Genomic DNA, 24,936 nt, shown 5'->3' with positions numbered 1-24,936 from the left:
AAAAAAACTAAAACAAAAACTAAAAAAAACTAAAAAAAACTAAAAAAAAAAAAAAACAGACCCCAAGAAAGAAAACTAATACTACAAAGGAAGATCTTGCAACATATGCCATAGTCCATATAAGTTGTGACCACAGCAGGAGTGGAATTCCTGGGACAAACAGCCATAAGGAAAGGTCAGTTAGAGGAAGCAGCATCTGGGACTCAGGGATGCCATGGGTCTATTGGCAGTCATCCTACCAGGGACAGGGCAAACTAGATGAGATCCCTTAGGCTGACTGTAAGACTCCTGGACTCTTCCCTGCACATGCTGGAGCAGCAGGCATTAGGGCTGCTCAGGGCAGTGCACAGAGCTCAGCCCTGGCACCCACAGCGTGTATGCCAAGAATGTGGTGGAAAGTTAGCAGAGCCCATGATCTCACTGTGAAAAGGACAGAGCTGCCTCTGGGGAAAAGTAGAAAGGCAGAGACCAGCTCAGGACACAGGTGGGTGTGAGGGCCTTACCCAGTGATGTTATAATTGCAAAGTTCTCCAGCATCACATCATGGTACAGGAGCCTCTGAGTCTCATCAAGGAGCCCCCATTCCTCCTGGGAGAAGTAAATGGCCACGTCCTCAAAATTCACACATCCCTGCCATGATAGGGACAGTTCATTCCACGGTTAGCTTCTCTCCTAGAACTCAAGTTCATCCCCATCACACATCCAACCCCTGCTCACCCTACTCTCCAGCTTCCTGTCTCAGGAACATACCAGGTCCTGGTGCCACTGATGCCCTCTCTCCTCATAGTCCCATCGATCACTGTGACAGCCCATAGCTGCAACAGGCAAGTCAGTGGGTAAACAATATCTAAGCTCTTGGCCTGGCCTAGAGGGTTGCGCCCCCCTCTAGTCAGGCATTATCCCTAGGAGACCCTGAACTATGCCCCCCAGACATAAATAAGTTTGTGTTTACCTTTCACCCTTAAGTGTCTAATACGAGGTCCCTGTGGCCATTTGATCACATTCCCTCCCCATGTGCACATCACTGTACCATACCTTTCTTATGGTCGCAACCCACAGCCCCTTTGTCCATGTTCCTATAGGCATCTCCATGCATCCCCCCATCTGTTACTCAGCACAAGGCATCCAGAGTGTGGCACATTCAAACAGGATCCAGTACTACCCAAGGCCTACAGAAGTCCCCACTGCCAGAGGAGGCTCCAAATTCTGTTTTGAAGATTTTCCTCCCTGACTCCCTAGTCTCAACCTCAGCCACCCAAAACCACCTGCAGATCTCATCAATACATGGCCCTCTTCCACTTGTGCTGCACTTGCTGCTCCCTCTCCAGTCACAGCCTTCTTCTCTCTACCTAGCCCTTATTCAAAGCCCAGCCTCAGTGGCCCTTACCCCAGGCCCATGGACTCTCCCTTGTGCCCCCAAGCTAATTGACCAGTGTGAAACATACCAGGCCACACCAAGAATCACAACAAAATCGTAGTGAGGACATGGAGCAGGAAATAAGCACCAGCCCCAACTTCAGTTTCATCTTGTCTCAATTGTTCTGATGCCTCCACATTCATCTCACTCCCACTCATTCCTCAGAAGTCTTGGCTACCTGCAAGATCATTCTCTCTCCCATTCTCTTCCCATGGCTACTTCTCTCTCTAACCTGTATTTGTGATGTCTACCGCCCCTACCCAAGGGCTCAGATAAGAGACCCGGTCCTTGACCCCCACCCTCCCTTTCTTGGCCTGCTGTAAACATTACCATTATGACCAGAAATCTCCTAGTAAATGTGACTCACAGCTCCACCCAAGTCAAACTCTGTCTGCCATCCTTATGGAGATGCCTCCATCCTGAAATCCTCCTAGAGTTCCAGAACTGTTTCAGCTATCCACTCATGTGTTCTTGAAAACATCTCATACTCTTCTAATGGCCAAAACCAAAACTCCTTGAAATCCCCAATTAAAATGAATCCTATGGACTCCATCTCCATTAATGGAGTTTCATTCCTTTCAGCTGCTAAAACCAAAAACCTTAAGAGTTCTTGATTCCTCCTGGTATCTCTCTGACCTTCAAAAATCAGAAAATCCAGGCAGCTCTACTTTAAAAACACATCTTGACCCAACCATTCCCCCCATACTCACCCCTTCACTGCCCCCACATTGGTCCACCCACCATCAACACTCACCTGGACTACTGCAGAAGCCTCTTTCTTGGTTTTTCTACCTCCTTCCCACCTATATTCTGTTCTCCACGATGCATCCACAGGGAGCCTGATGAGACCTGGGTCATGTCACCTCCCACCTCTGTTTCCAAACCTCCCAATGCTCTATCTTCTCCAGAATAGACAGCCAACTTCTCCGCCTGACTCTAAGAGCCCCTACTCTCTGTTCCCATGAGGGAAAAAGGAGACCTGCAGAACCTTAATGCTCACTTCTGAGCATTTGGACACAAAGTGGGACAGCCCTCACACCTTATTCCACTGGTTGCCAGCACTGGAACCACCCCATGTATCACCTGGCCTGGACTTAGGACCTGGCATAGGGGTTGTTCAAGGTCCCCGCACCCAAGGGCTGGAAGAGTGTCAAATGAAGAGTCCCAAGACACCACCATTTCATATGGGTGGTGTCAGGGTGAGTGAGGCTCTGGGACACCCTCCTCTCATTTGTATGGTGTCTGAAAACAATTCTGCAGCCATCAGAATCAGTGGGAAGAGGTTGATCTTGGGAGGCAGGCAAACTTGTTCAGACAGCAAGGACTCAGGCAGCTCTGTACCCCTGCCCATGCCCAGAACCAGGTATCCTCAGGATGACTGTTACCTCTGGGCCTCAGCCCAAGTGCAGACTCTTACCAGATATGTTACCCTATACAAGGACTAATCCTCCCTCGGCCCCATAATCATCATCCCTTTTTCAGTCTGTTGTTCTTTGAAAAGCCTCTGAGGAACTTTCAAAAGCTTATGTCAGATCGTGTCCCTCCTTTGCTTCCAACTCTCCATGGTTCCCAGGGAAGGTTACAACTCCTCAGTTTGCCATTCCAGGCGCGACTCTGCTTCTAAAACGTCTTGGACCCCAGGTTTCTCGGTACTTCAAGGCCTTTACACACGCCGGCCCCTCTGCCTGTAACCCTCTCCCACACCTCGTCACGCTGGCTCTCAGAAACGGGAGACCTTTCACCGTCCCGAAAAGGGGGCCTTGACTGCCGTGCCGGGAGCAGGCGCCCCTCCGGCGGGACTTCAGGGCCCGGAGGACGGGGAGAGGGCGGGCGAGGGCCTGGAGGACGCAGCGCGTACCTGGGCCTGGGCCGGGGGCGCGGCCGCCGCCATCACAGGCTGTGAGCGGAGCGGGCCGGGGCCGGCGGGCGGCCGCTGGGGTTGGAGCGGGAGCGATGAGGTCGCTCTCCCGGCCCAGGTGTGGTCTCTCCGGGCGCCGCCGAGGCTCAGACCCGCCTCTGCGGAGTGGGGACAACGCCCCCCTCGAGCCTCCTCGAGCCCGTCCGGACCCTGGGCTCGGGGGACTGCACTCAAGGGCTGAACAAACTCCAAAGTAGCTGAAGGAAAAAGTGGCCGCCAAGAAGAGGATGCCGGCAGTCCCGCCCCGCACTGGTGCGCATACACGGAAATGCTCCTCTCCTGAGCTTTCATTGGCTCCACCGGCCCGGACGTGCGTCCCCAACCCACCTCCCGGAAGAAGGCCTGGAGGCACCCGGAAGGAAGCAGCGTTAGCTTCTCCAGCCTCCAAGGGCGGGGGTGGGGCTTTGCCCTCTTAAAGGGACCGTTCCCAGATTCCTCAGGAGTGTTGTTTGCCCCTGATGGCCAAAGTGGAGACGTATTTCATACTCCGTGAAGCTCAGCATGCTCCCAGATGGAAAAAGATATTTCGGATGTCCCCAGAGAGTATAAATTCAAACGGACATTCCATTTCAGACACAAAATAGGACCACTCTGCTGGAATCTAAGTAGTGTTCTCTTATTGCAATTCAAATCCATATTCTCGAAGAGTTAGAGTCAGTATTGCGAGTTTCTGTCTTTTCGATCAGGCACAAGAGAACAATGAATCCAGGACGGTGCCATCTCTGCGAGGATAAAGGAGGGATGTTGGGCTGCCCTGAAGCAGGACAAGGGTGGATCTCTGACTGTTGTTCCTACAGAAAACCTCTCTCCTGCCTAGTCAGTGATTGTGCCCAATTAACGAGCAACCATGTTTTATGCATTAAATATTTCTTATTTGATATCCTGAGATATATTCAGTTCCTTTTAGGAGTCTATCTTAAACCGAGAATAACTTATTAAATGTTTATCAAATGCTATTTTGGCAACAGGCCTCTACCGCAGTGGTCACTGAGCATGTGTGCAAAGAGGACATCCAACCCCCATGATCTCATCTCCTTGCTGAGAAGGAGATAATCACTTCTGTGATTGCAGCGACTGTTCTACATGGGGAATTGCAAACTTTTCTATCCTTCTCAGTCCTTGCACAAGTTTCCTCTTTTAGTTGATTTTATGTCAGCAATAAACTAAAAATGAAAAACATTCACCTTCAAAAGGGCTAAAGCTACAGACCCAAGTGGTGTTACTCTTGAAATTCCTCCTAATTGTAAATCATCCTACATAAAATTCAGCAAATTCGGTTTGGAGATTTATAATTTGCCCTATTTCTATTAGAATCCAAATTTCGCTCCGTTTGCCAGGTTGTAAAAAAAGATCCATACTGAGAATTCGTTTTGAGATTCTCAGAATCCCCATTATATTTCTCGAGGGTGTTGTAGGTTCTTGCCGTGATGGAGTACCAGGGTCTGACTCACACGCCTGCCATAGGACAAATTACACAGAGCCACTGCTTTCCGGCGTTGGACAGCAGAGGCCTTTGAGGCGCCCCTCCGGGTTGCATCCCCAGCGCAGGCCCCAAGACTGGTTTGCGCCCGGGTGGCCTCCCGGCCCGCAGGGCGTCCCAGGGTAGGGGTCGACCCGCCCGCACACCCACCGAGACAACCCGGGGGCGCTGCGGGCCCCGCGGCCTAACCCACTGGGCTGCTTTCTTCCTCGTCCTGCACCGAAGTTACTGTGAGTCACAAAACTGACCGCAGCCCTTCAGGCCACGTGCGTTTCTAGAGCGCCGGATACTGCTGATTAGCTTTGGGTCACCAGTGGACGCATGTGGGTCTGCATGACTCTGTAGAACCATATGTCCATTTGGATCTAGAGGCTTTGGGAGCATCTGAAACAGTATTTTAGCTTCTGGAAACATACATGGAGTCTGAAATAACGTCTCTACACCACCCTGGTGATAAACTGCAGACAACTCGGCACAATGATCTGCCTGCGGCCCCTTAGGGGCCTCTCGAAGGTCCGCTGGGCAATAGTTCCGGCAGGGAAGCCGCGGTCATTAGAGCGGTGGGAACTACGTTACCCAACATGCTAGGCGCGGCGCCGCGCCAGCCGAGGCCCAGGCATGCGTAGCCACGTCGGGGAGGGACTTCCGGCGGCGTGCTCGCGGCGGTCGTTTCGGCTGCTGTTGGGTTTGTCGGCGCTCTTGGAGCTCTGGGCGCGCGGGGTCGGGTTGGATGTGAGGAGAGCTGGAAGGCGCGCGAGGCAGCGTCAGCCACACTGCACGGAGACACGGCGTGAGGGTCGGCGGCGGGACCACGGAGCACCCGTCCCTGTCGCCCTGGCCCACTGCGCCCACAGGCTCCGATGGCGGCGGCCGCGCTGAGGCACGCGGCTCAGGTAAACCCTGCGTCCTCCTTGCCCTCCCACCCGTAAATCCTCTCCGAATCCTAAAGCCCGAAAGAGGGTCGACAGCTCCCGTCACGGCAGTGAGGCGCCCGTGGTCGGGGCCCCTGTTTCTGACAGCCAGTGTGAGTAGGTGTGGAAGAGGGTCACAGGCAGCGGGACCGGGAGGGTCAGGGCCCGGAGGTGCGACAGGGCCGTCAGCTTTCGGGAAACGGAGTCTGCAGGGAACAGAGAGGGTGAGGCGGAGTCGTGCTGGAATAGCAGAATGAGAGGTTGTGCCTTCACTTTCAGTGTGCTGGGGGTCATGGAGCACGGTACGAGCTGGGCTTTTAAAAGCTTTTTCAAAGCTTCTCCGAGGAAGAGTAGACTGGAACGGGGGTGATAGTGAGCCACAAGGAGGTGAAGTCCTTATCTGAGATTACACAGCTGTAAGAGGCAACACCAAGGACTGACGCACATAAATTAGTTATCCCATGGTCACCTGTGTACGGCTGGGCAGGGGTGCAGGTAGACTTGCCATGACCAGCTGCCTCTCACGACTTCTCTTCCCGCAGATTTCCATGGCTGCAGAAGCACTTAAGGAGCCTATACAGGTGAACGGAAGGTGTCCCAGAACCTTACTGGTCCCACCCAGATGGTCTTTGGGAATGTGGTGTCCTGGAACTCTTTGCCTGCCATGCTTCTAGCTCTTGAGCCTGGGGACCATAAACAAGCTCCAAGCCCAGGGTGCAGATCCAGAACAGGGGTTATAGTGGTAGTGAGTGGTTCTTACTGCTGGCATCTAATAGAGTGAGACGAGTTGTGGATGGTTGTCCCAGCATAGGTACTCTTACATGCACATGCATGGAGGTGCAGCTGAGCTGGGAGAGTTCAGGAACTGCAGGCCTCCTTTTTTCTCATGGGAACAGAGAGCAGGGGACAGGAATGAGGCTGGGAGTGGCTCCCTGAGGAGCTGGATGTCTGTTCTGAAGGTGATGGAGTAATGAGAGATTTGGAGCAGAGGAAGGAGGCGATCTGACCCAGATCTCATCAGGCTCCCTGTGGCTGCAGCATGGAGAACAGACTGGGTGGGAAGGAGGTGGTCGGAAAACCAGGGAGGAGAGTACTACAGTAGTTCAGGTGGGTATAGACGGTCTGAACCAGAGAGGGGCCCTTGGAGGTGGGGAAGGTTTCTGGATTCTGGATCTGGTTTGTGGATATGAGAGGAAAAGGTAGGAGGCAGGGATGATTCTAACCAAGGTTTAGGGTGTTAGCAGCTAGAGAAATGGAAAACTCCATCAACTGAGATGGGGAAGTTGATGAAAGGTTTAATTTTCATTGGGGACATGGGGTTTTGTTTTTGGCAACATTAAGTGGGCAGCTGGACACTACTCTAGAATTTTGAAGATGGTCTCAGGAGGGGGATATCTCCAAAAGTGCTAGACAAACCAGGTTGGAGCTATGGGTCATGTATATTAGGGGGAATCCTGGGCATGGTGGTAATGGTATTAGCAAGCCAGTAAGTAGAGGCTGAAGATTGTGTCTCTTGCTTGGGCCTTTGTTTGGGGGTAGTGGGTATCACAAGAACAGATGAAGTAGAAAAGTAGCCATGGGAAGGGTATGGGAGACGGGGTGATCTGGCAGGTGGTCGGGGATTCTGCGGGATGAATAGACATGAGACAGATGTGGAGGGCTAGAAGAAATTGAGGCAAGATGCCAGTGACACTGGGGCCGGTGCTTAGTCACAGCTCTATGAACTCACCAGGACTTTGCTGTGACCTTTGATGGGGCCAGGAGTGATTCAGTGAGGCTGATGGATCAGCTTAGTGGCAAAAGTGGTCATTTAGGAGTGTCATTGGGCCTTTGATAGATGGCCCCTGGGGCAGGGCACTGAATGAGGTTTCAGTGGAGAGAAGATTGTTGTGACATGCAACACAGAAATATCAGAGGGCCATGGCCATCTGAGATCCACAGATGCTTGTGGGTGGCTGAGGTTGAAACAAGAAACAGAGTCTGGTAGGGAAGCTTTCATAGCAGAATTTGGAACTACCCTTGGCAGTGAGGACCATTGGAGGTCTAGTGTGGTACTGGATCCTGTCTGAATCGACCAGGTATTCTGGTAATGTCATGTGCTTAGTAACATGTGGGGAGGCCCGTGGGAGGCCAGTGGAGTGGGGCAGGGAGAGGGGCAGGGGAGCGTAGGTGGGAGAGAGGTGCGGTACAAAGAACGATGTGTGCCTGGAGAGAGTAGTGTGGACTTACGGCCTCAGGGTCCTGATATTGAGGGACTTTAAGGTGAGGGGTAAGCCCACATTTGTCTGTTGGCACAATCTGGGGAACCCCAGGATGTTTTCTGATTAGAAGGGGTATGACCCTAAATTCCCAGCCCAGAACTTTCATGGCATCTTTCTGCCCACATGCCTTTTTTTAAATATGGGCTGACAGTGACTGATGGGACATGAGGTAAGAACAGACCTCTTCTTTCCTTGCCGTATCCCATCCTTCTGTCCTTCATCTTGTGTATATCCTCTGTGTGGGGACTGTGGAGGAGGGTGAGCGGGAGATGGATGTGCATGTGGCATTAACTTGGGGTTCTAGGAGAGAAGCTGATCGTGGAATGAACTGTCCCCATCGTGGCAGGGCTCTGTGACCTTTGAGGACGTGGCCATTTACTTCTCCCAGGAAGAGTGGGAGCTCCTTGATGAGGCTCAGAGGCTCCTGTACTATGAAGTGATGCTGGAGAACTTTGCACTTTCAGCTTCACTGGGTAAGGCCCTCACACCCACCTCAGTGTCTTAAGCTGGTCTTTGCCTTTCTTCTTTGCCTCAGGGCAGCTCTGTCTTTCCCCACAACTGGACAGTATACCCTGTTCCATTCCCCACTTTGTCGGAATTTGTGCTGTGGGTGCCAGAACTGAGCTGTCCCAAAGCATGCAGAGAAGGGTCTGGGAGTCAGGAGTCTTGAAGTCAGCCCAATGGATCCCAACTTTTTTTGCCCTCTGCCTAGCAGAGTAACTGTGTCCAAATCCATGGCATTTCTGTGCCCCGGGTTTTATCCCCTTACTCTGACATTTCCTCATGGCTGCTTGTGACAGTAAGCATTGTCACAGTCACTACTTATGGGTCACTACTTATGTGGACTATGGGCTACTCTTAATTTCCTTTCCTGTGGTCTGTTGTGTGCTGAGTTGCTCTGGGCCAGTGCTTGTCACTCATCTCTCCTACCTTTCCCTTAAAACTTGCACCAGGCAGATCCCATGTAGTTACACAGCTGGGGTTCAGTAGTGAGCCCTGGGTGTTTCACAAGGTCAGCATAACTCCAGTCTCAGCAAGTTGGCTCAGGTAAGGCCTGGTCCTGATAAGTGACACTGTGGGGAAGCTGCGTTCTAATCGTACGAGGAACCTTCTTTGTGTCTACCAGTTTTTGGTGGAAATTCCACTGGACACCTCATTTCTACTTTTTCTTCCTCATACTTGATACTTTGCTGACTTGTCATTTCAACTGGAATTTCCATTCCTAGCTGCCCCACTGTTCTGGTCTCTGTGTATCATCCGTTTCTTTCCACTGTTCCCTTTGTTATATTATCCAACATTAATTCTCACGTAATGTGTACTGAAATGTGCACATATCCTTTAAAAATCGTTCAACACTATCTAATCAGTGGCAATTAGGTTTTCCTGGACTGGGCCCAACTTGTGCATGCTGATCATGTGTCACCAGCAGCCAAGGCCCTGCTGAAGGCCATTGCTGAGGAGCAAGTTAGAGACTCAGCTGCCTCTTCTTTCCTTGCTGTACCCCATCCTTCTGTCCTTCATCTTGTGAGGCCTCCCAAATCCTGTGACCTCTAAAGTTCCATTACTGCACAACAACCCCTTCTTCAATCTGCCCCAAACTCTGTTATCCTAAGAGCAGTTCCATGGACTCATTCCTTGGTGTGTCAAGCACACATTTGTGATAGAGCTGCCCCTCCCACCAAAATTTTCATGCATTTATCAACATTTCTCTCTTTTCAGTGTGTTGGCATGGAACAGAGGATAAGGAGGCAAATTCTGGGCAGAGCATTTCTGTAGAAGTGTTATCTAGTCCATCAACCCATAAGACTTATCCCTGTGAGATGTGTATCCCAGTTTTAAAAGACGTTTTGCCCCTGGCTGAGCACCAACCAGCATGCCCTGGGCAGGACCCTCACTTAGATGAGGCGTGTGTGATGGGCTTCTGGTTAATTACAGATGTTCACCAGCTTTGCAGTAGAGAGAAATCCTTAAAAAGGTATTTAGACAGGACCTTGTTGTGAAGAACTGCAGGTTCCTTGTGTCAGGGAAGCCCTTTACCTCTGGGGAGATTGGGAAGGACTTCTTAGCCATCTTGACTCTACTCCAGCAGCAGTCCACTCCCAACAGTGAGAAGCTGCATAACAGCATGGAGTGTGGGGAAGCCTTTTCTACAGGCGAGAGGTTTGACAAGTGGGATGAATGTGGAAAATGTTCTAGCCCCAACACAGCCTTGTTCAGCACCAGACAGTCTGTATTAAAGAAGAGCTTTATGAGTGTAGCAAATGTGGGAAAGCCTTCACCTGCAAATACAGGTTTATTCAGCATCAGCAAATTTACACTGGAGAAAGTCTGTATAAGTATAGTAAATATGGGACATTCTGTAGTGAAATCTCTAGCCTTATTAAACACTGGAGAATTCTTACAGGTGGAAGGTCCTATGGATGCAGTGAATGTGGAAAATTCTTTACTCACAATTCCACCCCTGTTCAACATTGGAGTGTTCACGCTGGAGAAAGGCCTTATGAGTGCAACAAATGTGAGAAGTCCTTTAAGCATAGATCTGGCCTCTTTCAACACCACAGGATTCACACTGAAGAAAGGATTTATGAGTACAGTGAATGTGGGAAATCCTTTAGTCAAAGTTCTGTCCTCATGCAGCACCGGAAAGTTCACACTCATGAAAGCCCTTATAACTGCAGTGATTGTGGAAAATCCTTTAACCACAAATCCAATCTCATGCAACACTGCAGAATTCACACTGGGGCAAGACCTTACGAATGCAGCGAATGTGGGAAATCCTTTCGCCAAGGATCTGGTCTTACTCGACACCGGAGAATTCACACTCATGAAAGGCCTTATAACTGCAGTGATTGTGGGAAATCCTTTAACCGCAAATGCAATCTCATGCAACACTGCAGAATTCACACTGGAACAAGGCCTTATGAATGCAGTGAATGTGGGAGATCCTTTAGTCAAAGCTCCGCCCGCACTCGACACCGGAGAATTCACACTCATGAAAGGCCTTATAACTGCAGTGATTGTGGAAAATCCTTTAACCACAAATCCAATCTCATGCAACACTGCAGAATTCACACTGGGGCAAGACCTTACGAATGCAGCGAATGTGGGAAATCCTTTCGCCAAGGATCTGGTCTTACTCGACACCGGAGAATTCACACTCATGAAAGGCCTTATAACTGCAGTGATTGTGGGAAATCCTTTAACCGCAAATGCAGTCTCATGCAACACTGCAGAATTCACACTGGAACAAGGCCTTATGAATGCAGTGAATGTGGGAGATCCTTTAGTCAAAGCTCTGCCCGCACTCGACACCGGAGAATTCACACTCATGAAAGGCCTTATAACTGCAGTGATTGTGGAAAATCCTTTAACCACAAATCCAATCTCATGCAACACTGCAGAATTCACACTGGGGCAAGACCTTACGAATGCAGCGAATGTGGGAAATCCTTTCGCCAAGGATCTGGTCTTACTCGACACCGGAGAATTCACACTCATGAAAGGCCTTATAACTGCAGTGATTGTGGGAAATCCTTTAACCGCAAATGCAATCTCATGCGACACTGCAGAATTCACACTGGAACAAGGCCTTATGAATGCAGTGAATGTGGGAGATCCTTTAGTCAAAGCTCTGCCCGCACTCGACACCGGAGAATTCACACTCATGAAAGGCCTTATAACTGCAGTGATTGTGGGAAATCCTTTAGTCGCAAATCCGACCTTATGCAACATGGAAGAATTCACACTGGAACAAAGCCGTATAAATGCAGCAAATGTGGGAAAGCCTTTCGCCAAAGATCTGCCCTCACTTGACACTGGAGAGTTCACACTGGAGAAAGGAGTGTAGTCTAGGCTCCTTCAGTGCCAGATAATTCATACTGGAGAAAGGACTTGGGTGTGCAGAGAATAGGTTGTTTCCTTGTTCAGCATAATGACAATGGAGCAGAACCTGTGTGAGGGTGCCATGTACCTGAATTGAATCCCATACATCTTTACATCAGCAATGGTAAATTCCCTCAACATTCCAGATATGCACAGAGCTTTGGACAGCTGCATTGCACTTTCTTACCTGTCCAGGCCCTTGCCAGATTTATGTCACTGCTAGTTTATGCAACACAAGCCATTTTACTTATTTACCTGTGCACCGAGAGGGTCCACACAGTGTGCATCACTCACTCCAGTGGGCTCTCTTGTTTCAGACCTTTCAGCTCACCTTTCACTGGAGAGCATCATATGTAGCCTGGACCCTTGTGGAGATTCTCATTCCCTTGGTTCTTACTATTTAGGGCAAAACCTGACCCAGGTTTGCCCTTGAGGACCTGACCTATGTCCTGCCAGCAGCAGGCAGAGGATGAGTTTTTTCAGGGACATTGTTATTCACATGTGATTCTTGTGATGAATTTCCCTGCTTCCAAGTCAGCAGCCAGGGAACTGCCTGTCAGCACTGTTTCTGCCTTGTTTAACTATAAAGTTCTTTTTGTTTAAGCCCTTCTAAACTTGAGGGTTCTATTCTCTGCATAGGGTAATTGAAAAGAGAATTGAGTTTTGCCAGCATTGAAGGAGTTAACAGCATTTTGGGGCCTTCAAAACTTTGTGTGCCTCAGATGGGACAGTTTAATGGCAGAAAACAGCTTTTTCCCAGACTTTACCTATTTTGCGTTCCTGTCTAAGTCTTCCTAGGAAAGGCTGCAAGGCTTTCTTGTCTTGATTTGTGACCAGGATTTTTTGTGGGCTCAATGTTCACCCTGAGGAGGGGGCAGTTGTTTGTTGAAATCTCCCATGCATTTGGAAACAACATGATTTTTTTCCCTTGTTCACAGGGTATATCTTATAATGCCCAGCATTGTTGAGGGAAACCTCTTCCCCAGATCCTGCAAGGACCATGTGACTTGATGAGTTTGGTACGCTAGTCTTAACTGGTTTTAAGACTGCAATGGGCCAGGGGTAACTTTAATTGATAAAGAGATTCACAGGACTCCAGATTTATGTATCTTTTGTAACTAAGGTCATTGTTGGAGAAAGAAAGTAGTCTTAAGGTTTTGTGGATTTCTGTAGCCTATTTGGCTTTTTACCAACAGGCCATTTCTTCACAGATGGGAAAAGAAAAATAGAGAAAAGTGAAATTCCATACCCAGGGATATTGCTTTTGTGACCCAGCCATCATTTCTGGTGACTCAGGTGGAAATGCCATTCATTACTCACAAATATATGCTGCCCGTCCCAAAGTATGAGGAGAGCCCAACAAAGGGCTGCCAAATCTGATTTCCCAAGAAGAGTCCAAGATCTAGGATTTTGTTTTGAAATATTTTTAAAGCTTTATTAAAATGTGATTGACATGTGCTTGTTTGAATTTGTTATGTATGCCATTAAAAGCCATGTTCTTTAATGCAGTCTTGTGGACAAAGACCTATTGTGGGTGGGACTTTTAATTAGGTTGTTTTCGTGGAGATGTGACCCCACCCATTCAAGGTGAATCTTAATTAGTTTACTGGCACCCTCTGTGAAAAGATAAAAGGCAGCGACATTTTGAAGAAAGTTCAGAGAGATGCTTAGAAAGAAAATGCCCAGAGACATTTTTGAGACAGCCATTGAAACCAGACTTTTGGAGATGCTAAGCTAAGAGATGAAGCCCAGAATTTGCCCTGTAGAAGCTAAGTGAGAACCCACAGAGACTTAAAAAGAAGGCCATTGGGATCAGAAGCTGAAAGCAATGCAACCTGGGAGCAAAGGACTAGCAGATGCCAGCCACGTCTTCCCAGTTAACAGAAGTGTTCCAGGCGCCATCAGCCCTTCCTCAGTGAAAGTATCCTCTTCTTGATGCCTTATTTTGGCCACTTCTATGGCTTTGAACTGTAAATTTGTAACCTAATAAATCCCCTTTATAAAAGCCAATCCATTTCTGGTAGTTTACATAATGGCAGCTCTAGCAAACTGGAACACATGGCAATAAAATACTCATTTAAGGTGTACAATTTGATAAGCTTATATACATATAAACCAGGAAACAATTAACATAATAAAGATAATGAACATACCTGTCACCCAGATATGACTCAGGCCCTTTTATAATCTCCTTTTCTCTATAGTAGATGATTTTACATTTTCTGTAATTTCCTATAATTAAAATCAATCATGAAGTGTTTACTTTTTTTCCTTCTGGCCTCATGGTACATAAATCTTCTGGGATTCATCAGTCATGCTTATATGAGTATCTACTGTTTTAATTGTTGAGTAGTATTCTGTTCTTTAGATATAGCACTATATATCCATTGATCTGTGGACGTTTGGGTTTTTTATAGTTTTTGGCTATTGCAAATAAAACTACTCTGAACATTTGCATATAATTCTCTACGTGAATATGTTTCATTCCTCTTTCACTAACTCAGGAGAACAATGCCTGAGTCATAAAGCAGGTGAATTGTTTAATTTTAAAGAAACTGCCAAAGAGATATCTAAAATTGCTCTTCCCCTTTTCATTCCCATCAACTACGTATGAAAGCTCCATTTTTACCACATCCTTGCCGTTCCATACTATGGTCGGTCTTTTTAATGTTTTAATTAGCAGTATCTCACTGAAGTATGGTTTGTTTTTTTCTTAGAGAATTTGTAGGTTTACAGAAAAATCATACAAAAACTATAGTTCCCATTTATCACCTTTTTGTCACCTTGCATTAGTGTGGTACATTTGTTACAGTCAACGAAAGAACTTTTTATACTTTACTATTAACTGTGGTCCATGGTTTACATTAGGGTTCACTGTATTGTACACTCCTATTTTTAAAAAATTTTTTCTGGTAATGTATATACAACTTCAAGGTTCCCTTTTAACCACACTAGAATGTATAATTCAGTGCTGTTAATTCTATTCACAATCTTTTGCTACCTCATCACTGTCTATTACCAAAACTTACCCATGCATTCTAATAGAAACTATACAATTTAAGCATTAAGTCCCATTCCTTACTACCATCCCATCCCTGGTAACCTATTCTAGTTTCTGAGTCTATGAATTTGCTTATTCTAATTATTTCATATCATTGAGCTCAAACAATATTTGTCCTTTGTGCCTGCCTTAGTTCATGCAACATGATGTCTTTAAGGTGCACCCATGTTGTTGACTGTGTCAGAACTTCATTCCTTTTCATAGACGAATAATATTCCATTGTATGTATACACCACATTTTCTTTATCCATTAATTGGTTGATGGATGCTTGGGTTGCTTCCATGATTTGGCAATCTTGAATAATGCTGCTGTGAACGTCAGGGTGCAAATATCTGTTCAAGTCCTTGCTTTCAATTCTTTTGGTTATAACCTTGAAGTAGTATTTTCAGGTCATATGATAATTCTATACTTAATTTTCTGAGGAACCACCAAGCCGTTTTTCTGCAGCAGCTGCACGATTTTACATTGCCAACAACAATGAATGAGTGTTCCCATTTCTCCACATCCTTTCCAACACTTATTTTCCATTTTTTAATAGTAACCATTCTTAGGTGAAAATGGTATCTCATTGTAGTTTTGTATTTCTCTAATAGCTAATAGCTAATGCTAAGCATCTTTTCCTGTGCTTCCTGGCTATCTGTATATCTTAGGAGAAATGTCTATTCAAATCTTATACCCATTTTTAATTGGGTTGTTTGTCTTTTTGCTGTTGAGTTGTAGGATATCTTTATATATTCTGGATATTAAACCCTTATCAGAGATGTGCTTTCCAAATATTTTTTCCCATTCTGTAGGTTGCCTTTTTACTTTAATGATAAAATCCTTTGAGGCATCACTTTTTATGTATTTGCATTTTAGCACCTGCAAGAAGTAAGAAGGGGAGTTACATACCAAAAAATACAATAGTACTGGCGTTTATAACTGCTCTTGACCACTGTCTAGTATCCTTTTCAACCTGAGGAACACCCTTTACCATTGCACTTAGGGCAGGTCTAGTGTTAATGAAATCCATAAATTTTTGTTTATTTGGGAATGTTTTAATTTCTTTCTCATTTTTGAAAGAAAGTCTTGCCAAATATAAAATCATTGCTTGACAGTTGTTTTCTTTCAGGCACTTTAAATATTTTATACACTGTCTTCTTGACTCCATGGTTTCTGATGCAAAATAGGCACCTAATCTCATTGCAACTCCCTTGTACATAACCCGTTGCTTCTCCCTTGCAGCTTTCAGAACTCTGTCCTTGTCTTGGCCTTGGACAAGTTGATTATTGTGAGTCTGGGCATGGTTCTCTTTGAGTTTTTCCTCTTTGGGGTTCATTGGGATTCGTGAATGTTCCTATTCATGTCTTTCATTAAATTTGAGATGTGTTCTGACTTCATCTCAAATTCAAGAATGGATTATTATTTTGAAATATATCTTCCATCATGTTCGGATTATAAGACAATCATATGATCATCTTAATAAATGCATAAGAATTATAAAATACAAACCCATTCACTTTTATAAACCACATTATGAAGGTATCTAGCTGATGCCTTAGTTTGGACAATTCTATGGCCTTAGAACTGTAAATTTGTAACCTAATAAATCCCCTTTGTAAAAGCCCATCTGTTTCTGGTATAGTGCATTTCAGCAGCTTTAGCAAACCAAAAACACCATATATTTTAGCTGTTGCCATGAAATAGACAGAAACAAATTAAAATAATTGGAACTGATTAATAGAAATAGAATTTCTCTCAGATTATATGATCATCTACATAGAAAAAATTTTTTTCTAATTTTATGCAATAAATACCTGGAATACTTTTGATACTTTACCAAGTTTTCCATATCTCTGTTTAGTATCAAAAATGAATTAAACTTCCACATTGAGAATCAAACGGGTAAAAAGGAAAGTTTAGACAATTATTTGTTGTGTATTAAAAAAAAAAAGTTACTCATTGTTCTAGTTTGCTAATGCTGCCGGAATGCAAAACACCAGAGATGGATTGGCTTTCATAAAGGGGGATTTATTTGGTTACACAGTTACAGTCTTAAGGCCATAAAGTGTCCAAGGTAACACATCAGCAATTGGGAACCTTCACCGGAGGATGGCCAATGGTGTCCAGGAAACCTCTGTTAGCTGGGAAGGCACGTGGCTGGCATCTGCTCCAAAGTTCTGGGTTCAAAATGGCTTTCTCCCAGGATGTTCCTCTCTAGTCTGCAGTTCCTCAAAAATGTCACTCTTAGTTGCACTTGGGATATTTGTCCTCTCTCAGCTTTTCCAGAGCAAGAGTCTGCTTTTAACGCCCGTCTTCAAACTGTCTCTCATCTGGAGCTCCTGTGCTTTCTTTAAGTGTCCCTCTTGGCTGTAGCTCCTCGTCAAAATGTCACTCACAGCTGCACTGAGTTTCTTCTGTTTGTCAGCTCATTTATATGGCTCCACTGATCAAGGCCCACCCTGAATGGGTGGGGCCATGCCTCCTTGGAAATTGTCTAATCAGCGTTATTACCTACAGTTGGGTGGGGTGCATCTCCACAGAAACACTCAAAGAATTACAATCTAATCAACACACTTTACCTCTGCCCACACAAGATTACATCAAAGATAATGGCCAATGGTGTCCAGGAAACCTCTGTTAGCTGGGAATGCTAATTTGGGGGGACATAATACATTCAGACTGGCATACTGATGTTCAAGATAAAACTACTAAAATGTGTGTGTAGTGGAGATTGCAAGTTTTCCATGAAGATGATTTATTCTCTATCTGCCCATCTACATTCCCATCTTCCCTTCTGACTTGGCCATGAAATTATATAGTGAGAAATGGGATCAAAATAATATGTATCAATACCCATTCCTGGGTCTTAAGGCCTTGGAATTACCTCCTCCAAGCTCTCAGCTGGGAGGCATTTAGAAGCTGCCTTCTACACTGGCTAATAGCCCAGCCATCAGCTGGCATGAAAATGGCAGTGAACTGAATGTGCTATCTTAAGGTGGATTCTTTAACAACACTGAAACTGCCCTAGCTCTGTCTGCTTGGAGCAGCCAGAGCCAACTCAGAGCAATAGCTCCAAAATACAGAAAAGTATTTGGAAACAAAGAGGAAGTGATCATTTTCACTAAAACCAAGGGATAGTGAACCTTATCTAGTGTCATTGAAACCAAGGGATAGGGAACCCTCATTTGTCTAGTGTTAGCAATTACTCGTTATGGTAATTTGAAGATGTGTTTACCTCAGAAAAACATTCTTAAATTTAATCCGTTTCTGAGGGTGTGAACCCATTGTAAGTAGGACTTTTTGATAAGGTTACTTCAGTTAAGGTGTTGCCCACCTCAGTCAGAATGGGTCCTAATCCTATTAGTGGAGTCCTTTATAAACAGACTGAAATTCAGCAGAACCCAAAAGAGAACAGAGAGGCCAGGGAAAGTCTCCATGTGCGTTGCCGTGTGCAGACGAACCAAGGACCCAGAATTATCAGCAGCCAGCTCCAGAATGCCACAGTCTTGAGGGAGAAAGCATCGTCTTGGTGATGCCTTGATTTGGACTTTTTCCCAGCCTCAAACTTAGCAAATAAATTTCCATTATTTAACCCAACCCATTTTATGGTATTTGCTTGAGAAGTCTAGAAAACTAAAATACTGGTGTTCCGGTTTGCTAATGCTGCTGTTTTGCAAAATACCAGAAATGGATTGGCTTTTCTGAAGGGAGTTTATTTGGTTACAAAGTTACAGTCTTAAGCCATAAAGTGTCCAAGGTAAGGCATCAACAATAAAGTACCTTCACTGAAGGATGGCTGATGGCATCCAGAAAACCTCTGTTAACTGGGAGGGCACATGGCCGGTGTCTTCTCTGGAGTTCTGGTTTCAAAATGGCTTTCTCCCAGGACGCTCCTCTCTAGGCCTCAGCTCCTTAAAAATGTCACTCTTAGTTGCTCTTGGGGCATTTGTCCTCTCTTAGCTTCTCTGGAGCAAAAGTCTGCTTTCAAAGGTCATCTCCAAAATGTCTCTGTAAGCTGAAGCTCCTCTCTCAGCTCCTGTGCAATTCTTCAAAGTGTCCCTCTTGGGTATAGCAAGCTGGCTCCTTCTGTCTGAGCTTATATAGTGCTCCAGTAAACTCATTAAGGCCCATGCTGAATGGGTGGGGCCACACCTCCATGGAAATTATCTCATCTGAGTATCACCTACAGTTGGGTGGGGCACATCTCCATGGAAACACTCAAAGAATTACAATCTAATCAGCACTAAAATGTCTGCCCCACAAGATTGCACCAAAGAATATGGCTTTTTCTGGGGGACATAATACATTCAAACCAGCACAGTCTCTAATTCACTTCACTATCAGAAGCCTTTGGGAGGAGATTGGCTGCTGGTAACACATGCTTGCGATGCCGAAGGCTGTGTACAGACCCAGAAAAAAAGCAACTGCAAATGAGTAGCTGTGTTCGATGACTACAAATAGGGCATGAGCACATCTCCGGTAACATTCCCTGTAGGCCAGTGTTGGGGAACACTGAAGAGGGAGCAGAGGAACGAAATGCGTGATGTGTGGAAGCCAGAAAGGTGAGGGCAGCCAGGGGATGGAAGTAACAGTAGAAATGACGAGTCAGAAAAGTTCCAAGAATAGAAAAAAGACAGAAATGAGGTGTGCCAGTGGCATCTGCACCAGAACACCAGTGGGTGCAGGACAGGTTCCCGGTATGGTATGAACACAGCCCTGGTGCCAGTCGGCAGGGCCAGGCCTCCTCTGAGACCATTGTGCCTTCTCCACGATGTGAAGGAGCTCACGCTCTCTTCATTGAGCAAATACATGGAAGCTGCAGATGTAAGTCCTAAGAGAAGGACAGGACAGTGAGAGGCAGCTCTGGCCACAGCAACTCATCAAACAACAGACCAGAGGAAAGAATATTACAAATACGCCTCAAAGGAGGGTCTTGCAGCAACAGTCCATGGTCTCCGTAAGTGCTGGCAGGGAAGACGCAATGTCAGCTGGAGCAAAGGGGCAGAACCTGGGTGCAGAGGTGCCGTGATCTGGGCACAGTCACCCCTCCAGGGAGAGGGCAGGCACGGTGGGGTGCAGTAATTTGACTGCGAAGCTCCTGGCTCCTGCACCCTCCCCTTCAGGAGCACAAGAACTGGTGTTGGGATTGTCGGGAGACTGCACACCGTTGAGCCCTGGCACCTCCAGCACGTCAGGAAAGTGAGGAAGGTAGCAGAGCTATGGTCTGGCTTTGGGAAGGAGAGATGCCTTTTAATAAAGACAAATGGCGGAGAGTGGCTCAGGACACTGGGATGGGCGTGAGGGCCTTACCCAGTGAGGCTGTAAGTGCCGAGTTCTCCAGCGTCACATCCCGGTACAGGAGCCTCTGAGCTTCATCAAGGGGCCCCCGCTCCTCCTGGGAAAAGTAAAAGGCCACGTCCTCGAAGGCCACACAGCCCTGCTGTGATGGGGATGGTCCATTCCATGATCAGCTACTTTCCTATATTCCCAAGTTAACCCCACACACGCACGTCCATCTCCTCCTCACCCTCCACCTCATCTCCCCAACGCAGAGTAGACAGCAGGCCGTGGTGTCGATGCCATTCTCCCCACATGTAGCCCAGCACACTGGCACAGTGCTTGGCCAGCTCCAGCAGGATCCTGGGCCACCCCACAGCCCCAGTGGTCCCTACTCCCAGGGGGTGCCCCAGATGCCGCTCTGAAGGTCCCCGTCTGCTGTGTTCCTTCCCCCTCAGAACTGCCAGGGGTCTCAGGTACCCATGGGCTTCCTCCACCTGTGTGTCACCTTCTGTCCCCTTGGCAATCACAGCATTTCTTTTTCCACTTAATCTTCATTCAGATCTTCTCTCTGTTGGCGCTCTACCCCAGGCCCAGTGACTCTCACAGATGACACCTTATGCCCCTAAGTTATGCCACCAGCCTGACTGAAACTGCCCAGGCCCCAAAAAGGGTCACAACAAAATTCTTATGAGCCCGTGCAGTGATGACTGTGCACCTCCCCTGGCCTCAGTCTCGTCTTGCCTCAGTTTCTCCTAGGCCTCTACATCCATCTCACGTGCACTGATCCCTCAGAACCCCTGACACCTGCCAGGTCGCTGTCTTTTCCAAAACCTTCTCGTGGATACTTTTTACTTCACCTATTTGTGAGTCCACTGTCCCCTATAAGGGGTCCAAGCAGGGGGCCAGTCCTCACCCCCCTCCACTTCCTGACCTGCATTATCATAACCTTCCTGAATGTGACCACAGCTCCACCGCGCTCCACACACTGGCCTCCGCCTTTTGGAGCTGTCACTATGGTGAATCTCTGGGCAGAATTCCAGACGGTGTGTCCAGCGGCCACTAAATGCCGCCGCTCGTTTGTTCTCTGAAACATCTCATATTGTTAACATGGTCAAAAGCAATACTCCTGAGAGCCCCAGTGAAAAGTCCTCCTACCGATTTCCCCGGCTAGGTTGATAGAGCTTCCACCTTCTAGCTGCTAAAACCAAAACACCGCGGGCATCCCTGACTGCTGCTTTTCTTTCTCGCCTTCAAAATCAGAAAACGTAGGCAGCCCCCTTCGTCCAGCGAACAAAAGCGCCGCAGCTGGCAAGTGGCGGGGAAGGGGCTTCCGGCCGCCTCGGGGGGCGACACCCTGGCCCCCTCCCCACCGAGGGGACACGGCATTGCAGGCCCCGAGGAGTCGCTCGGCCTTGATTCCAGCGGCGTCGGTGCAATCTCGAGTTTCCCCTTTTAGCCGCAATCAAAACCCCCCACCCAGCGCTGACCCCGCCACCGCCCCCCACCAACACCGCCCCGTCGCCCCGTTGGGAAAACAGAACACACCGAGGGAGCACAGCCCTGTGCGCGCCGAGCCCAGTGCAAACCACGGCTGCGCTCAGTGCAATCGCACGGACGGGCTCTCGGTGAGGGTGACAACGGGACCCCCGAGGCGCGGTGGTGCGCATCAGGGGCAGCGGGGACCCTGCATTCCGCGCGCACTGCTCTGTGAACTGCAGCTTCTTCTCTGATGCAAACAAACAGCAGCCAGGGGCTCCCGCGGCTGCAGACCCGGAGGGCCGCCCCGGGGCCCCGCAGACCCGGCCTGGGAGCGAATCGGCCTCCGCCCTCGCTCTGCGCGGCGGGGCCTGGAGCCCTTCGGGCAGTCGGGGGACCTCAGAGCGCTCGGGCCGCGACCTGGTGCCCGCCTGGGTCCCGGGGGCTTCCGCGCGCACGAGGCGCAGACGACCCCCGTCCCCGGGTCCCCTCCCCACCGCGGGGCCCCCCGGGGTCGGGTTCACTAGGGAAGACCTGGTGGTCCCTGGAGCCCGAGCGGTCGGGGAGGGACTGCCTGGAGCTTCGGGTCGCCCCCGGCCCGGGAGGGACCCCGGCGGGGACACGGCGCGCTCGCCGCGGTCGGGGGTCCCCGTAGCTCCGGCGCGGGCGGAGGGTGAACCCCGGGCCTCGCGGGCGGCCGCGGCGGGAAAGGGGGACTCGGCCTCCCGGGTCAAGTGCGGGATTTAGAGCCTGAAGCAAAGTCGGGGCTCCGCCTCGCGAGCGGCAGGCCGCGGACACCGGGCGTGTGGGGCTCGGGGCGGAGGAGCCTTCCCCAGGCCGTCTCGAGGCGCCCGCACGCCCGGGTTTCTGCGATCCCCGGCGCGGCGCCCACCCTCGGGGCCGTGGGGCGCTCGGCACCCGTTTCCCGGTGGAGCTGGGCGGCGGCTGGTCCTCGGCTCCCCGCAGTGGGGAGGGCGTCCTTCTGCCTCCTCGCGGCCGGGGAGCGTTTCCCAGGGATCCTGGGGAGGGAGCTGGGATCCGATTCCCGGGAAGCGTCGGCTCCCGCCGTGGCCGCCGCTGCAGCCGCGCTCCTGTGGGGTCCCTTGGCGGCCGCGGGGAACCGGCCCCAGGACGCGCGGAAACTCAGAAGGTGCAGACGCAGCCGCTGTCCCCCCGGCAGCCCCGCGCTCCCTCCCTGCCGGGATGGGTTTGGGTCTCGCGGTCTGGGCTGATGGCGCCACGTTTCTTGTCCTGAAAAGACACATGAAGGAAATTCCACTCCTCACAGCCACAGCCCTTCCCCAGACCTTCCTGGAAGCTGGAGCCGCACCCTGTGGGCACGTTTGTCTCCTCACCCTCTCTCCTCTGTCACTGTGGATCGCGCAGCCTCCGAATCCGAGCCCTTGGCAGGTGCCCAGGCCTGGGTGTCCTCAGACCTCCCCACACTCGGCCCCTTTGTGTCCTTGCCAAGGGCGTCCTGGCCACGGCTCTGCTTTGCCTGCTGGTCAAGGAAAGCAGATCTCCCGGGTGTGGCCTCGGGCTGGAAGTTCCCTCCACGACATCCCTGTATTTATTTAATTACTTAAAAAAATATTTGTAGGCTCATAGGCTTCATTCATTAATCTGCAAGGATTTTGAGGTCGGTGTTGAATAACACTGTCCTTGGCCTCACCCTGCTTATGGGATTGCCAAAAAATGAATGTGGGGTAAACAATAACTCAAAGATGACTTTCTGAAATGTGTTATTCGCTAGAGAAGCTTGAAAAAATTTCACAATAATGACATTAGGGGATATTCGGTGTCTTGGAGTTCTGATGTAAAAACTCACTACTAATTTAGCCTTTAATTATTTGCATTTTCCAGGCATACTGGGTAAAGTTCCTCTGACATGGAGAGAAAAAGATCTAGGAACGTTCTGGCTTGACAAGCTTATGAAGACTTCAAAACTGAAGGGCATTCTACTGTCTGGGGCGCCAGGGCCCAGGAAGATGGGTATGTAGGTTATATGTCCTAACAGGTCTTCACAGAGATGTCAAAGGTAAGAACTTTCAATAGCAGAGATGGTGGATTACTCAGTGTTGAATAAAGTGGGTGAAATAATCAGCATTGCTTATGACTCAAAGAATAAATAATGCAATTAAAATAAGCTTTATTTTATTTAAAAAACACATTTTACCACCATTTCACTTTAGTTTCAAATACTAAAGATAATGCATTTCCAATATTTTGAGGTCACCTTTTGGAAATATTTTTAATTAAACAATAGTAAATTTTAGAAAAACTTGACAGTCATTGGCACTTAATGGCAACTTTTAAGGAACAGAATTTTCGTTTTTCTTTATTGCCAACATTTTAAAGTCATTTGCCTTTTATTATGACTAATTTATAAACATAATATGTGTTCATTTAAAAGAATCTTATCTGTGGCCAAATGTACAATTCTGCAGTGTCTGTTTTAATTGAAATGGGATTTGAAATTTGTTTTAATTTTTGAATCTTAACAATGTAAAATGCAGTTTAAGTCATGTAAATATAAAACATGTAACTGAATTGTCTCAGTAGCATTTCAATCCAGTATATTTAGGTAACTGGGTGTTATGAATCATAAATCATGCTGACATAATTTATATTTCTTGCCTTTAATAAATGCACATTATTCTCATAATCAGAGCTGTTTCTTTTCAACATCAGTGTATCATCCTGTAGTAAATTGAGAATCTTCATGTTTTATTTAAAGATTTTAATTTGATGTTTTAATATTCTCCATAGGCTCAAAGTTGGTAAGAAGTGCTCCTTGGCTTGTCTAGATGAGGGTAAAGGGCACGGGTAGTGGAAGAAGGTAGTTATAAATGTGAGCTATGATCATGTGACCAGTTATGAAAATCTCTGCCTTGTTTGGTTATGAGTATGTTTGTATATATACATAAAGCAAATAGTTTTGTTTTCTTCCCCATCTTATCCCCTTAACATAAGACATAGATTGTGTTAACTTCACATCACAGTTTTAAAGTTATAGTATACCAAGTTTAATTGCACCATATTCTGGGGGAAGTTAATGCATTTCCAGCTGTACCCAGGACAGTTGATATTACTAGGCAAAAATATGGCTGTTACTGTTTTTACTTAGAGATTAAGGAGACGTTTATGGGTGCCAAGCTGACAAGGGGTGCACTGTGGTGGTGAAGTGCTTGTGTCAAGTTGGCCAGGTTACGGGGTGCAGTTGCGCACCTTCCAGTGAGGGTTACTGGAAGATATTTCATGAATTTA

At 47.8% G+C, this 24,936-nt stretch overlaps 2 protein-coding genes across 7 annotated transcripts; one reads left to right on the top strand and one right to left on the bottom strand.

Moving 5' to 3' along the window:
* Positions 1-155: 155 nt before the first annotated feature.
* LOC119521817 (zinc finger protein 701-like) lies at positions 156-3,626 on the bottom strand. The gene is made up of 2 exons (XM_037820486.1): positions 3,276-3,626; positions 156-630 (listed from the first exon to the last, which is right to left on the bottom strand). The coding sequence occupies exons 1-2, from the start codon at positions 3,624-3,626 to the stop codon at positions 418-420; spliced, it is 564 nt and encodes a 187-aa protein (XP_037676414.1). The 3' UTR covers positions 156-417.
* A 1,867-nt stretch (positions 3,627-5,493) lies between these two features.
* LOC119521005 (zinc finger protein 586-like) lies at positions 5,494-23,934 on the top strand. 6 transcript variants are annotated; one of them, XM_037818939.1, is made up of 4 exons: positions 5,494-5,708; positions 6,269-6,307; positions 8,334-8,460; positions 23,533-23,934. In XM_037818939.1, exons 1-4 carry the CDS (start codon positions 5,676-5,678, stop codon positions 23,667-23,669), a joined length of 336 nt encoding a protein of 111 aa, XP_037674867.1. In that variant the 5' UTR covers positions 5,494-5,675; the 3' UTR covers positions 23,670-23,934. The 6 variants fall into 6 exon arrangements, with proteins under 6 accessions (XP_037674867.1, XP_037674863.1, XP_037674866.1 ...); XM_037818935.1 differs by lacking the exon at positions 23,533-23,934 and adding an exon at positions 10,392-14,181; XM_037818938.1 differs by lacking the exon at positions 23,533-23,934 and adding an exon at positions 10,392-14,181 and having other exon boundaries at positions 8,292-8,460.
* Positions 23,935-24,936: the final 1,002 nt, after the last annotated feature.

This window comes from Choloepus didactylus, chromosome 27 (assembly GCF_015220235.1).
Source record: "Choloepus didactylus isolate mChoDid1 chromosome 27, mChoDid1.pri, whole genome shotgun sequence".
In the NCBI taxonomy this organism is placed as follows: Eukaryota; Metazoa; Chordata; class Mammalia; order Pilosa; family Megalonychidae; genus Choloepus; species Choloepus didactylus.
This window is presented reverse-complemented; position numbering and strand designations above follow the sequence as displayed.